This window comes from Scomber scombrus, chromosome 11, assembly GCF_963691925.1.
Source record: "Scomber scombrus chromosome 11, fScoSco1.1, whole genome shotgun sequence".
Taxonomy (NCBI): Eukaryota; Metazoa; Chordata; class Actinopteri; order Scombriformes; family Scombridae; genus Scomber; species Scomber scombrus.
In genome coordinates, this window is record NC_084980.1 from 24757313 (window position 1) to 24774048 (window position 16736).

The window sequence follows — 16736 nt, forward strand, 5'->3', positions numbered from 1 at the left end:
CAGATGTTGAAGCGCAGTGTATAAAAGTGCACCGCTAGAGGACAAGGTTCCAGCATCTTTGTATAATAAAGAGAGACAAACCTATCTAAAGAAATCACCTCTGGGTGGGAGGAGCAAAGCTGCATTAAAATAGATAAATACATTCATTAAATTGCTCTGAAAGTGATCCCAACGATATCATTCTCCTTTATCTTTGTCGTTATAGTTGTAGTGTGGACTCCATTGTTTTTGGAGGAGGAAGAAGAAGGCATGTATTTGCTTTCACATCATTTTGGTTGAACTAAAGCAAACAGAAAACGAGAGAGATGATACTGATTATTTTTTACCGCAGCTCAAATTCACAGGTTTGATCTCTGTGTCTCCTGACAAAACAACAACCCTTTAGTTTGTACAAGGCGCTCTGGATAATGAAGTTGTCAGATAAACCACCTGCAGTGTGTGAGGTTTTAAAGTGTGAAGTGTGAGTTTCTTTTACACTAAAGAATACATTTCAAATATAGGAGGCAACATGGAAACAGGGCAAAAGAAAAGCTGGTTTGTTTAGCTTCTCAGCTCCTCTGGCTCCTCTTTTTTCATTCGACTTGACACTAATAGGTTTCTTTTTATAGCATTTTTTTTTTTTTCACGGTTTGATGCCCCAGTAGCTGGCTGATTGTGTGTCTTTAGCAGGGATGATGTTGGAGAGGAGGGTTACATTTTTACCAAGCACACTGTCTCCATTCATCTATCACTAAAAAGCCTTGTTGACTGTTCGGTTTGCCATCAGCGCTTTCACGCCCATTAAGGCCCATGCTGAAGAGCTGGAGGAGTTATTCTCGGAGACAGTTTGTTTGTTTTTTGTTTCTGGAGGGTTGGCGGATTCATTCACCGCCACTCCTCCCCTTGTATTATGTCTTCCTAATGGTGTCTAAATCCTCATATGAATGTTGAGGAAAAAACAAATTCAGAACACTTCGTGAGCAGTGTAATTGTTTAAAAAAAGAATAATACCCAATATTATTGTCTCCTCTGTGTCTTCCAGGAAAAGACCTATATCATTGTGTTTGATGTGATTGTTGGAAATCAAATATAAATAAAAGAGATTTTCCTGTAGTTTGTCTCAGTTGTTCCAAATCCAGGGAAAAAAGGGGATTTAGATTTGGTTTCATTTCCCGCTCATAAGATATTCACAAATATGCCAAGAAGGAGTTTTTACTAAATATCTACTAAGAAGCCTTTCTTTTAGGCTGCAGAATTTAACCCTTACACACTGTTCGGGTCAAATTTGACAGCTTTAAAAACACCCCAAATGTTGTTCTTTTACTCTGAAATGTGATGACTTGTTATACTTTTGTATAGGTGCTACAAATGTTTGTCCATTGAGGATGTTGTGGGTCAAATTTGACCCGTATCTATTGACATTTTAGGATTTATTTTTATGATGTAGCAGTGAAGACTGATGGCTCTAATGGTTATACAATAAACCCTGCAGTTCCATAAAGTTCTTGTAATGTTCAGATTCAGTAAAATACATTTATATCATTATTGCTATGTTATATTTTCATGTCTTAGGTTAAATAGGACATGATATTGTGTGATAGTAGCTGTTTTTTCTCTAAAAATGTGTGATGTAAAACCTCAAAAATACACTCTCTCTGCTCTCTGAAACATTAATCAATTAATCACACATTTATTGATCAGTCAGATCGACTTTTGATGCCGTCTAAACAGATCTGTGGTTCAAAATTTGGCATAAACACTTCATATGAGGATATTCTTAGACTAGGTCAATTTTAAACATACTGCAAGGATGTAGAATATGAACAGTATGTAAGGGTTAAGTTTCTCATTATTACCAAAGGGCTGCCATCGAGGCAAAATGTGCAGCGAAATGGAAGAAAATTGGCACTGATTAAAATGGTCTGTTGGTGCTAATGCAACAATGCTGTATTTTAAGATGTTTCTGTTTAGAAGCACAAAATACAGGAAAGATTGGGGGGATGTGAATTCATTCAAATAGCTGCTGTTATGCCTGATTTACCATCATAGAGGGACCACTGCACGGAGGAAATTGAGTCTGACATTTAACATCTTGGAAAAATAGGCATAAACCTGTTTTATCCAACCCTGTCTCCTAGAAATTACATTAATATACCAATTCACTGTTTTCTCAATTATTGTTGTGTTGGCAAACATAGTCACTGGTTGGATTATGTTCACAGGTAACGCTGTTTTTTTATAAATCGCTCTTAAGTTGCAGGAAGGAGATCGGGCTGAATGGAGGATGTATAATATCCTCAAACCCATGAGTAGGTTCAGGCAGGACAATGCACTTTGGTTCAGTTTAGAGAAAGATTGTGGTTTCATTCACTGCAATCTTTCCTTGACCTTAACCAAATGCTGCCAGTGTCTAAATACAACCATAAAAAGATTAATAACACATTGTACACAATAAACTATTTATTTCACTTATTCATTCAGTATCAACATTTTTGCAACTTGCCAAATACATTAACATTTTCTCATTATGTTGAGAAGAAGACGTGATTCATTCAGCGTTACGCTTCCAGCTAAACTTATTTACTGTTTTTATATGAGCGCAACTCCTATGAGACAAGTTTTATCAGACAAACATTGAGAGTTTATAAGAGTGAGACAAAGACAATGGCAGAGAGAGAATTTCAATTAAGAAAAAACCTTTATTGGGCTACACAAAAGATACACCATTTACACAGCATGCATTTTAAAATCAGAGATAGACACTTTAGACACTTTTATACAAAGTGACTTTAGTGGAGCGCTCTGCTCAGCAACACAACACAAGACAAAAGAGACCAGACAGAAGCAGTCTGTTAATATTCCCTCAGGTCAATCCTGCCTGCTGCTCCAGACTTTAACGGATCGCGGCAGCTGCAGTCCAGAGTTATATGATTGAAGAAGCCAGTTATAGTTATTAAGAAGAATGCTGTACGATCTGTTTTCTAAAACAATCTTGACAAAAGTAGTTTAAAAGTTTTACCAAAGATCTCCCGCTGAGACACAATATATGTCCAGATGTCCTGTCTTGTGTGATGAATACATGTCTTTTGTTCCAAAAGCCTCAACCAATTTGTCATGATAAATGTTTAAAACGTGGAAGAAATATGACTAAAACTCTACCTCCCTGTAATATAAGATATATGTAATACAGTGTATTAATGTCAAGTCCTCCTCTTGTTCAACTTCCAAAGGACACAAGGACAACTCAAATTTCCGACTCACTTTTCTTTTGGCTTTGTCAGTTGATTGGTTAGTTAACATTTTAATCAAACATTTAATTAAACATTTTAATGAATTTTAAATGAATTAACCATTTAAGCATTTTAAATGGAATACAGAAAAATCTACTTTCACGAATTTTCCAAATTGTTAGTAAAGTTTTAACATTTAACAGAATTTTAACATTTTTGACTTTGTATTATCCTTTTGTTATATTATACTTTTAATTTTTCAAACCCAAAATGAAATATTATTTTAGTACAAACTCATTTAACCCAAAATCAATGAAGTCAATGCTGCAATGTGTTCCTTAACCAATCTACACAGCAGTTAAACATAAACTTGAACATATTAAGCAGCATTTCAACACCATGAAAATAAATAAAACATTTCACCAACCATTGGCGTCTTTGGACGCTGGTGCACTCTGGGAAGTGTAGTTCTTTGAGACCCATTCCTGAGATTCAGCTCAACAACAAATGACCAGGAAAATCAAATGTATAATGTAAGATTGTCACAAGTGTTTAATATGTCAGAAAGCAAAAACATATAAGAAACCATATTGGAAAATCAAATCTTAATGTAGGAAAAGCGCAGAGAGTTTAAACCTCCAGAGACACATCAGAATACACTATTGTTTAACAATCATGATACCCATTTGGACAATTTGTGCTTTTGAAATGGACTCGTTATCAGGCAGCCACAGCTCGTCAAGGGCTCGATAACGAGTTTATTATTAGAATCAGGTGTGTTAGTTTAGTAGAGTAAGGAGATACTTAAAACATGCAGGGCAGAAGCTCTCCAGGAGCAGGATTGGAGAAAACTGGTTTAGACCTTGGTCAATGCAGTAGAAATGCAGCTGAAGTTATAATAATAAGATACATTTTGATGCAGAGTGTCCTCAATAACCAACTCCAGTCTGCAGTGTGTGAGAAGTCACTATAAAGTCCATATTTTATACACAATTTAACAGTGCTTCACAAACCTGAGCATACGTTATGTCAGCTATGTTTCTGGCCTGTGTTAAATGTACTTACAGTTGATTCCTTTGGTTTTGACAGAGCCAGGATGCAAAGGAACATGGGACAACATAACGTGCTGGGAATGGACTAAGGTTGGAGACACCGTTACCATCCCCTGTCCTCGCGTCCTCAGGACTGTGTTCAGTAGAAACGGTAAGTTATTTATTCCTGCAGTCAATTTGGAAATGCATGTTTGTCTGTATTTATTGATTCCCGTATCTATTTCTTTCTTTCTGTTTATTTAATTACCAATTTAGCATGTAGCAGCCCTGTATTAACAATGAACAAATCATTTATATTACATTATAATGTAATTATAAGCAAAGTCTTAGTAGATCAGTTCATTGTTGTTTTGGCTCTGCACTTGAGATTTGTTGACAATAAGAAAATATAAACGATCACCAGCCACATCCATTAATGTAAATGAAGCTGAACTTGAGTTTTAATGAACTACTAATGCTAAATTTAACTGTTCATAGAAGTTTTCCTCGTGGTTTGTGTTGTTGTAACCTAACCAACTTAACCAGTGCTCGACTCATTTTTGCTTGCTGTATTTTTGCTGGTGAAGCTGGCTGTTAAAGTCAGTCCAGAACGACTACCAGGCATTGTCCCGGTGCTCCCAATGTGCTGTCTGCCAGTAAACTTAACGAAGGAAGGCAACGAGTATTAGCCAATCAGAGGCAGAGTAGAGCAGGTCTTTGCTGAATGCAGGTTGGAAAAAAGCAGGTTGAACTATGGGTGATTCAGAGGGCAAATAACTTGACTTAACAGCACCTTCTCTTTTTTATTTTTTTTTAAACAGTACTATGGTGAGATTATGTTAAAATATATAAATATAAAACTGTATCACCTAAAGCTCAAAAAGACTAACCCTCTCATTTGTGTCCTGTCAGTGTGAATATGTGCAGTATAGAGTTTTCCAGCCACAGTGACCAGATGGCAGATTAGATTTCCAGTCTGAATGCTCTGATTTACATTGATGACTAAATATTATGTAAGCACCCAGCGGCTTGTTCAGAGCCAAAGCTCACGCTGACGCTCCCATATCTGGGTAGGATCCAAACCCCCTAAAGATACTACATTTTAAAGAAAATAGTTCTTGTTATGTAAGATGAACATTGAACATAAGCAGGAAATTGAACACCAGGCATCCTGAAGATAATGAATGTCTTTTATTATTTTCCGTAGAGAAATATTTGGCACAATTTGCTTATACTTTATTTAGCTGTGCGCAGCAATATTTTATTCCACTTAACATAAAGTGTCATAAAATGTATCAGGGGTTTATTGTACTGCCAATCCTACTGAGAGTCAACAATGGAACCTGCAGCTCTGTGTAGCTCTACAATGGTTTTTCATACCAGGCAGTACAATTTCATTTTGTGTATTGACTGTGTTGAATGTTGGGTTGCAAAGGGGCAGAAAATATCTGGTAAATATCCAGAAACTTTCCATGGGAAGTTAAGCTGGGCGATTTTGGAAATATTCCAAGTTGGAAACTTTCCATGGGAATTACGGTAATATATGGGAATTCATGGGAATTAACTGGAAATTTGGATCAACTGTAGACAATCATTAATATAAACATTTAGTTTTGTCATAAGCAGACATGCATGGAAACTAATACTTTTTTTTAAACGACATTTTGACTGATTTATTTGTGATTAGAACATACATTTTTTCATTGAACAACAAAAACATGAATGGTTGTGTTAATTTGGAAGTAATGAGTTAACATTACCAAACATTTCCTGATATGATATTATAGCATATGACAGCACCTCATCATTATAGCTAATCATAGTTTATGCTACTGGCTACTATGCTATTAACATTACCAGAAGACTGCTATCAATGCATTTCACTGTAGGCAGATAATCAGGCATTCAGCTGGACCAATAGCCTCCTGGCATTTGGTGTCCATCCCCACAATCCTCAGTCCAACCCTGGACAGAAGGTCATCAAATTGCATCGTCGTCAGTCTGAAGTACTGATGGAACAATATCGAATGGTGTTAATGGTATTCTTCTGTTGATGGTGAGTCTGGAGAATTGGATGCACCAACCCAAAAACCCTAAATATCTCTCCTGGAAAAGAAGCGCTATAGCAAAGATCCTCTTCCTGCATCCATAATGACAGGTGTGGCTGATCATATTAAGTGTTTATACAAAAATACACCATCAAACTGTTCTAGTAAAGCAGAGTTAAAGAATGCACAATGAACTTTAACTATTAAATAATATATATTTACACAAAAGGTTCTCAAAATATGTGGGAGGAAAGGACAAAGTGGTGAGTAAAAGTTAAATAAATAAGACCAAACTAGGGTTTTGTTTTTTGGTGTAGTTGTGCCGAGTCATGCTGGCACGCTGCGAGGGTTTTTCCATAGTTTACCTGTTGGATGTGAACTGTTTGCACAAATTACATAAACTGCCAGTTGTCAACAGCTCTTCATCTTAGATCCTGCTGTGGCTATTCCTGCTTGTACTCTTCCTGCCTGCAGTATTTACAACTGAATCACTGATCAAACAGCTCCAATTACTTCAATGTCTTGTTGTGTAGACCTGTTTTTATGCTTTTAACATGAAGCAGCAGACACAGGAACTCTTGGGTTTTCATCAGCAGCAACCAGGAGATACAGACTCTTTAACACCCTGTTAGGAGCATGATTGGTTGGAGGTTGTTGTTCAATTGTATGTGCCTTGTCCATTTTCAAATTAGTTGAAAAATTGAATTGGTATAATTGAAGCGTAATTGGCCTATAGTCAGTTTAGAAACTAGTATGTGTGATATTAATGACCAGAGTAAGCAATAATGCATTGGTTCTCTATCAAATAAAACATTAAATTGTTTACCATTATGATCATTTTTATACCTTAATTATAAAATATAAACTATGAGACTATGTCTCTCGGCTGGCCTGGGAACACCTCGGGATCCCCTGGGAAGAGCTGGACGAAGTGGCTGGGGAGAGGGAAGTCTGGGCTTCCCTGCTTAGGCTGCTGCCCCTGCGACTCGACCCCGGATGAAGCGGCAAGAAAATGAGATGAGATGAGACAATAAAATAATAATAAAAAAATATACAAAATATGTTAATGTCTATATGGAGATGTTTACTTAGGTGCAAATGAGATAACTAACTTCAGATTATTTTTCACATCACATTAACACAAAGTGTCAGGCTTAAAACAATCAGTAAACAGTCAAATGAAGCAGATATCTGAAAGTACAAACAGGATCACAGGAGAGAAACTAAACTTCACACCACAAAAAATTCCAATTCAGAAGCCACAAAAGTACTGAGAGCTGAACACACACAGAGAGACTTTTTAAAAACAGTTTTCTCTTTGGTGTCAGAGAGCACAGACAAACTAATTACGTCTGCTTGTTTAAGGCTGAGTTGTCATGGTTTGGCCGCAGTCAGCCCTTCGAGCAAAGCAGGATGACAGCGACATGGCTCGCCATGGCTGTCCTCCCCACTGTTAGGCTGTAGTGGAAATGCATTTAATTACAGGTTGTCATGGGACAGCATGTATTATCATTGCTTTTTAAGTGGCTTTCCCTAATCACTCTCACCCATTTAAAAAGTCTGTGCTGTTTTTAAATTGCTGTGACATTGTCAAGAGGGTTTGTTAATAGTGTTGTGAGGAGTGAGTGTGGTTAATTCCAGTCCGTGAGCAAGAGATGCTCCATGCCTTTTTACATTGCATTTTGGGAGTTTCCGAGGTGTGTGAACTTGCCGTGCACTGCTCTGAAACTCCCTGAAAACGTCCCTGTGGAAGAGGAACTAATTTGAAGCACACTCAGTGATCTTGAGTTTCATTTAACCATACAGCTAAATGTTGAGTAACACTACTGCATGCTAATGCTTTAGCTTAGACTCATGTCAAACCTCACAGCTCAATGATTGTGAATGTGAATGTAAAAAAACACAACACACATCGATCTTGTCAACTCCAAAAAAGTGGAGAAATTCAAAAGACTCACAACTTTCTTTATATCAGTAAGAGAAGTTCAAGGTTTCTGGCCCACAATGGCTTTATCATCAGGTGAAAATAAGCATTCAGGTATGTCATTGAAAAAATACTCTTTGTCCCATTCATGCAGTAGATGTTGTTACAAGCCAAGTATATCTCAGACACAGCTTTTTTCATTTGTCTCCTTTTTTTCACCACAATTTTTGCCTTGAAAGTTTTTGAAAGTGCAGAGAGACGAGAGACAGGAAAGAGAGGAAGAGGGGTATGGCATGCAAAAAGTGTGATATCTAAAGCATGATCTCACTTCTTAAACTTCTAGTTTATCTGTCAGAAACAATGCCCATTAATAAGAAAAAATTACAGCTAAACAGGTTATCAGAGCTTTATAGTTAGTTTCAGCTCATTGTTTAGCTGTCTGGCTGCAACGTTACTGTTTTGGTTCACTCTCAGCGCTCTCATAGCGTCATTTTTAAAGAGAAAAAGCTGTTAAAAAAACCTTGGTTCACTACCTGCTCAGCACCAAACAGCAAACAGACACAGTTAGCTGTAGACTAGCTGGTGAAGATAGTGGGGCATTTAGCAGCTTAAAGACCCAGATATTTCCCTCAGGAGTTGGTTGAAGAGTAAAAGACAGAGCTGAAAGAGAGTGAATATTGGACTTTACATTCAGCAGGTGAACAGAAACACGACTCCAAATGAATGATGATGTTGATCAGTAACTGCTGGATGTAGCTTTTTGCTAACAAGTTCATCATATCAACTTAAAAGCTGATAATATAACACTGATGTGTTCACTTGTTTCTGCTGCCCCCAAGTGGCCAAAAATTAGTCAATGCAGGTTTAAAGAGTCATATAAGTGTGTTATTGATTCCCATATGTTCTCATCCTCATCCTCAACTACTGGATGTTCAACATATCAACTTAATAGGTGATAATATGTCAGTGTTTATGAGTGGCCAAAAACACTTTTCTTTTCCAATTTTCCAAGTTATATTTTCTGTCCTCGTCAATCAATCCTTAGTTTACCTAAAATTAATGGCTGTCATGCATCTTTGTTGTTTGATGTTGCCAAGTCTAAAAGGTTGAATACAATTGTTATTTTTGCTGCATATTTATAATTGAATTTATGCAAATTTGCTGTAAACCTAAGTGCCATTTATTTCTTCTATGTCTTTTGTTTTCCACTGTTTCACTCCTCTCTTGTGGTCCTGTCAACTTTCAAAAGAAACCTTCACCTTTTGTATTTTGTTCTTTTTCTGTTTGCAGCAAACAAAGAAAAAGTCTGTTTATATTCTTCGATGCTGTGGTGTGGGGTTGTGATGGAGGATCATTTGTTATGTATCTCTTCTTCTCTGTCAGGCAACATCAGCAGGAACTGCACGTCAGCTGGGTGGTCGAACGTTTTCCCAAACATATCCAGCGTGTGTGGGTCGGACGCCAGCCAGGATAAGGTACAAGAAACATCTTCACTGCTAATCTTTTTGTTCTTTTTGTTTATTGTTGTTAAAGTTAGTGCTGCAAATGTCAGAGCAACATCCCACCTGGACACAAATCAATGCAATGACTGTGAGCAGGAAAAGAAAGCCATTACCTTAAATGGACCATTAGCAGCCTTGTAATAGACAACGCCTATACAGGGTTAGATGTTAATTAACACCTGTTAGTGATGAAAAGCTACATTTTGAAAGGTCAATATGCTGAACAACAAAAAAAAAAAAAGGGATTAATCTTTAAATGTGAGCTGTGTGTGTATATGAATGTATGTGTGCTTTCCTGCCTGGTTTTTGCATCAATTAATTGGGAAAAAAGCACTCTTGGAGAAACCTTCACTCTTAACCATCCTGTTTTCCTCCCGGGTCAAATTGACCCCATCTCTTTTGACTGTTCCTTCGTTCTTCCCCTCCTTCCCTCTTTCTTTGCTCCCTCCTCCTTCCATACTTCTTTCCTCACCTCCTTCCATCCTTCCTTCCTTCCTCTCTTCCTCCTTTCCTTCTTCCCTCCCTCCTTACTCCTTTCCTTCCTTAGTCCTTTCCTTCCTTCCTTCCTTACTCCTTTCCTTCCTTCCTTCCTTCCTGCCTTCCTTCCTTCCTTCCTTACTTCCTTCCTCTTTTCCTCCTTACTCTCTTCCTTCCTTCCTTCCTCCCTCCCTCCTTACTCATTTCCTTCCTTCCTTCCTTCCTTCCTTCCTTCTTTCCTCCCTTCCTCATCCCTTCCTCCTGTCCTTCCTTGACCTGAGGACAACGGGAGGGTTAAACAAAAGTTATGTTCAAAAGTTAATTTTTTGCTGTTTGTAATGTGTCCAAGAATGTCGTAGATGTAAATGGGCAGCAGGCACATAGCCATATAGAAAATGTACAATTCTGAACTTCTAATGACACACTTCATAAATTTGTGATTACTAACTTGCTATTGTTAATCCTGATTGCACTATTCTACAAGTCAAACGTGCACCAATAAAAGGAAAGAGGCATCAAAAGTATCATCAATGAGGCATAGAATCTGTGAGGCTGTACATAGGTGCTTTGAGGTAAATGTCGTCATGCTAACATGCTCACAATGACAATGCTGACATGGTGATGTTCAGCAGGTATAATCAGGGTAGGGTTGGGGGCGATTTATGACTTTAATTGTGTAAGAATAATAAAAAGACCTGCATCACCTGCAAGATTATCCCAGACAGCTGACTGTCAGTATACTTCAAGTGAAACATGGTAATCAAGTTTAATAATCAGTTTCAGCACAGATAGAGCAGAAAGGGCCACCCACTAATTGATCTGCTGCTGTTTGTTCCTAGACATCAGCCTGATACCTGTAGACTGCTGCTAGAAAGCATTTATCCAGTTTGCTAAAAAAAAAACATGTTCTGACTCAGAGGTTGCCTGACCCAGATGTCGAGGTTTATTACAGTTGGCTATATCGACAGACTTCTGTGATGCACTGAGTTTAGTTTTGAAAGTTGCCTTGAGCTCGACAAGACAGGGAGGAAGAGGGGAGTCTCTGTCTTTAATGTTGCGCCAGTGATGAATTTGGGGGCTCGTCCAAGATACGAACATCAATGGGGTGGTGTGGTCATCTCTTTTTGTTGGATTATTTGTGATTGTTGATATTTATTTAAAAGCACTTTTGACAAGGTAACAGTAGTTTGAGTCTCAGTGTTCAGCACCACCGGGCAAGTTTGAAGAGACCTTTCTTATTTTTGGTGGTAATCCTGAGTGGGGGTATGCTTCAGTGTATTGCTGTTGATCAGACCTCCGGACTTCAGTTCAGGTTTTAAAGTTGCCTCGAGTTCAATAAGCCAGGGGGAGAGGAAGAGGGGAGTCTCTGTCTTTCATGTTGCACCAGGGTTCCCCTCGGCTGGGTCGAAACAAACCTGAACAAAAATTAATCTGGAAACTGTTCAATTGACTCCCAGTGCTTCAACTCTCTTAACCAGCGAAGGCAAATCATTAAGTTTTCCAAACCGAGAGCACTCACAAGAGAAATCAATGTGGTAAGTCATTTTCAGCAGGTGCTTCTTGTAGATGTGAATTCAAAATGAGAGAGCCAAAGACAACTCATCTCCAGGAGTCACAGCAGTCCTCTTAACTGCAGCAAGTTAACTTTTGTTGAACTAATCACATCACAGTTTATGGGACTGTTGTAACTGAAAATGGCTTATGCAACTTTTTTTGCACATTGTTTTGTGCAATTATAACTCAACTTTCATGATTTAGATATCTTACACATTGTGCAAAAACAAACATTTGAATGAATCAAAATGACCCACAATTTATTCAAATTAGTTAGAATGTGTGCTCCCCTTCCCCACACATACCAGTCTGAGTCTGCCAAACAATATGCAGTCAAACGAGGTTGTACATTTGGCACTGCTCCGCTTGTCTACGATGCCTCCGCGACCATCGACTCAGTGGGTTAGTAAACTCGAAGATGAGTCTACAGATTAGTTGTCAATGAAGGCAAAGTCGTCCAAAAGCCTGATCTTTGTTTGTGTCTTTGCCATCCATGAATACTTCCACATGCCGCTTCTCAGATGTTTCGGTGTTGTGATTGTCCTTTACTTTAACAAAGCAACACCACATTAACGTAATTTTAATTTACTGATAGGTCAAAAGGGCATGCAACAGGTCAAGCTAGTGAAGTTTTAGAGCGCCCTCTGCTGGAGCACAAGGAAAACTTGAAAAGATCTGATGCACAGACTGTAGCCTACAATTGAAACAGGTCATTACAGCTTAAATATGAAAATTTGAATGAATGTTCAAATTTCAAGAAAAAAAAGACAGCCCTACTCTGTCCCAAAAGACAATAATAAACCCCCCTTCTTTCTTACACTACACAATAATTCCACAATATTTGGACTTTTGCTTAAAATAACATACTAAAAGCTTTGATGGTGCCGGACTCATCCTGAGCATGGTCACCGTGTTTACAATGATTTCACTGTACATACATGGAGTCTGTGTATGTGCTGTGGAGGAAATAATTTAGGTCAATAAGGCTACCGTAGGATCCCAATGCCACATCGGAAGATTTAAATAATTGATGGAGTCCCTGCTGCTGTGCCACATGGGTAAACAGAAAACACCCCTAAAGCTGTGATACTGGAGGAGAATTCAACCCCATGTCTTACTTTTAAAACTCAGCACAGTTTTAATCTTAACATCTAGACCAGAGGTCACGAAAAGGCAGACCGCGGTCCTGATCCGGACCTTGACACAGTCCTATCTGGACCCAGCCCTGTAATTGATTAAATATTGAGGATTGTTTATATTTGAATGAGCACAGCTTCTCCAGCTATTACAGTAAAAGTGGAGCGGCCCTCGGAAACTCACAGACCACTAGCCAATCTTCTCATGTGACGCTACTCAGACAATCAAATCCATGCATTAGGACATGCGGAGAGACTCGACAGTCAGTGAGATGAGAAACAGAGGTGGCAGATAAGAGGAAGCTATTTCACATGGCGTGCTTAAAGAAAAGGAAAGTAGTTTTAATCATAAAGAATGGACAGAAAGCTTGGAAAACTCAGGATAAGAATAAAAAACAACAGTTTGTGAAAGTATGGCAGGATATTTATGAAGCCTTATAAGAACTTGGTAAACTAGCTGAGAAGGGATAAGATATGTGAAGCAGGATTGGGAACCTAGTATGTATGGAAGTGTGGAAGTAAATGTTAACGTGTTAGAGGGAATGGTGGGCGTAAAAATGAAAGAGTGGATGTGGAGTTATAAAATTGGTTGAAAGAGAATGTTGTGGCGTGTAATTCATGCTAAGTGTTATACATTGGGGAGAATGAGTTGTGTGAATGGTTTGATATGTATGTGTTACGCTTATGTGTTTGTATTTGTGTTAGTGTTATGTTTGGGGAGAATGAGTAGCGGGAATGTATGGAGGGTATGTGTGCACTTTGGGGAGGTGGAGAGACAATGAATTTTGGGATAGACATGCTATTTCCTTGTTTTGTTTTGTTTTCATTTAATGTGAAAAATAATTGATAAAAAAGCAAATAAAAATAATTATTTAAAAAAAAAGAATGGACAGAAAGCTATATGTTCATCCTTCCAGAGCTCAGTTGTATGTGTCATATGATCTGACACAGTGGCCATTATTGAAAGCAGAAATGTTAAGCGCCATTATGAGACAAAGCACAACACTTTTGAACAAACACACCCACTCAAATCAGCAGTGAAGGCACAGAAAAATAACACAGACATTATGATGTTCTGGACCTTCACTTGAGGAAATGAGTAAATTTTAATTGAATACCCCTCATGCAGACATCTTCTGACCTTAACCCTCCTGTTGTCCTCGAGTCAAGGAAGGAAGGAAAGGAGGGAGGAAGGAATGGAGGAAGAAGGAAGGAAAGGAGGGAGGAAGGAAGGGAGGAAGAAAAGGAGGGAGGGATGAAAGAAGGATGGACAGAAGGAAGGAAGGAAGGACAGAAGGAACAGTCAAATCAGACTGGGTCAATTTGACCTGGGAGGACGACACAAAGGTTAAAATCACCAAATAGCTGAATGAGGCGTCTGAAACGTTTGTTGTAGTTGTTTCGTGGGCTTTAATTTCCTCAGGGGCAAGCACTTGGAAGAAAGAGAGTTTTTTGGTGCAGAGAATATTTGACCTTGCTTTGTCTCCACGGTGATAATTGCGGCTCCCCTCCCTCTTTCACCGCCGTTGATCAGTTTGGGTCATGACTGGTCATATGCTGAATCCCCCATTGTGTTTGTTAAACTGACTGTCTCCTCGTCTCTGCTCTCTGTTTCTGTTGCTTTCTGTCTTTGCCTTTCTTCCTCTTCTGTCACTTTAAATTATCTGTTTTCTGTTTTCCCCCCCATTTGCTTTTTCCTCTTTCTTCCCTTCTTCATCTGCACTCTGAGCAGATCTCAATGTAATTCACCCCAAAACATCCTGACCAATAGTTCACGTGTCAGATCAAAGTAGTCCATCTTTGATGTTTCTATTTATCAGGACAAAGGATAAAAAAAAAGGATGCATTTATCTCTTGCAGAGTCTCGGGTATTGCTGAAATACTTCAATAGCTGTATGAAAGTCAAAGCATGAATGAACTTTAGCTTTTCCAGTTTAAACAAGAACCACAAAAACCTGCATTTGTGTGTTCGTCTGGGTGAAGAGACGCTTTATATAGCTCTGCCCGGACAAACTGATTTTGTAGTCAGTTGGTGCGGTGACGTCCGACGAACAAACGTCATGCTCCTTTCATGAAGTGAATTAGCTGACCTGAAATCAAAGGAGCTCCATCATGTAAAGGAATGTGAATATCCCTTTTTCGTTTTCTGCTGTTCGCTGAAGGTTAAAAAGAGGCAAAATGCCAACTTTCATCTGGAGGCAGCAGACGGTGTTTTTGAACCGTCTGTAATTACTTTTTGAACATGGGACTGAAAATGTAAATAGATTAAAGGTTACACTACCGTACATGAGAATATAAATGACTGAAGAATTAACAGAAATGCAAATGTGTTATATTAATATAACAGCCAAAAGACATCTGAACATGTTCCTGTTCGTTTACACACTCATCTTTCACAGCATTAGTCACTTTTTCTTTGTTTGTTTCTCTGCTTCCCCAATTAAGCTGCAGCTGCAGGCGATAGCTTTTTTATTATACAAACAACTAGCAAGTGAAATGTGACTTAATTTTATATGCAAACAGAAACATTTTGGTTGCCAGTTGTAGCAGTATTTTCTTAATCAGGGTCAGATCCAGAGTCCACAAACGCTACACCACCACCAGAAATATACTGTTTACTGCATACTGTGAAATCAAGTCTTTTGTTTTCATGTAATATGTAACAAAGTTTTATCACTAAAACAGTCACATTTAAAAATAATAAAGAATCAAAGAATATTATCATATTATCATACCTTTTAAAACCCAACATCCAATTGTAAAATGTTAATTTACGTTATAATTAAAGACATCTGTAGACATCATATGTGTAGTTTTCCTGTGATGATTTACTGTGAAAAAAGTCTCATTTGAAAGTCTTATTTTAGACATTAAGATTTGTATATATTTAAAGGACCAGTGTGTGGGATTTAGTGGCATCTAGTGGCCAGGTTGCAGATTGCAACCAAATGAAAACCCTTCCCATCACTTTCCCCTTCCAAAAGTTTAGGAGAATCTACGGTGGGTGCGAAACTTGCAAAAAAATGCAAAGAGTCCTCTCTAGAGCCAGTGTTTGATTTGTCCATTTTGGGCTACTGTAGAAACTTGGTGATGCAACATGTTGTCCAGAAGAGGACCATGGATGTATAAAGAGAACTGGATACAACACCATAGCCAGGGCCCCATTCATTCCTATAAAAGCTGTTTAGTGGCGCATGAAGCCAAAAGATGTTCTTCCTCTTCCACATAGTGTCCGTATCAAGCTGGGCGAGTCGGCTTCTTCCGGTTGAGACCTCCGGCTAACTTGAATAAGTGTAAAACGACTTAATTGTTACAGCTCTTCTGGACTTTCCGGATCAAATTCTGATAGTAAAAAAAAGTAATTTCATAGGGTTTGTGATGCTAAGAAAAATGTAAAAGCATTATGTGATGTTGTAATTACACAGTTTGGCCACTATGTCAAAATAGCTTCAAAACCAGGCGATGTTACTGAAGACTTTTGATCGATAAATCAAATAATTTCAGTGATAATCAAGCAGTGTCACTATAGGCGTCCAATCAGAGAAGAAGACAAGAAAACACTGCAGAAGCTTTAGGTTTGAATATTTTATAATATTTTATGTTGTTAATAATTCTGCAGATTATCTGACTTGAGATGGTTTTGTTTGTTTATTTTTCCTTCTGTTCTCCTCTGTCACAATGGGTAATGTCAATTTTAGGAGGCGGCGTTGCACATTTGCATGCATCTTTCATACAATAGCCCTTTTTTTCCTTCTTTTTTTAAAAAAGTTTTCAGACATCAAACTGGTGCCACACTGGGAGCTTTATCTAGAAAACATAAAATTAGTGATATTTTTGGTAAATACAGATACTGGA

At 38.2% G+C, this 16736-nt stretch overlaps 1 protein-coding gene across 1 annotated transcript in view; it reads left to right on the forward strand.

The window, feature by feature from the left end:
• LOC133990062 (vasoactive intestinal polypeptide receptor 2-like) overlaps positions 1 to 16736 on the forward strand; it is a 68853-nt gene that overhangs the window by 28941 nt on the left and 23176 nt on the right. Inside the window, exons 4-5 of the mRNA XM_062428242.1 lie at positions 4299 to 4412; positions 9596 to 9687. Coding sequence (XP_062284226.1) covers positions 4299 to 4412; positions 9596 to 9687 — 206 coding nt within the window. The remainder of the gene's footprint in view (positions 1 to 4298; positions 4413 to 9595; positions 9688 to 16736) is intronic.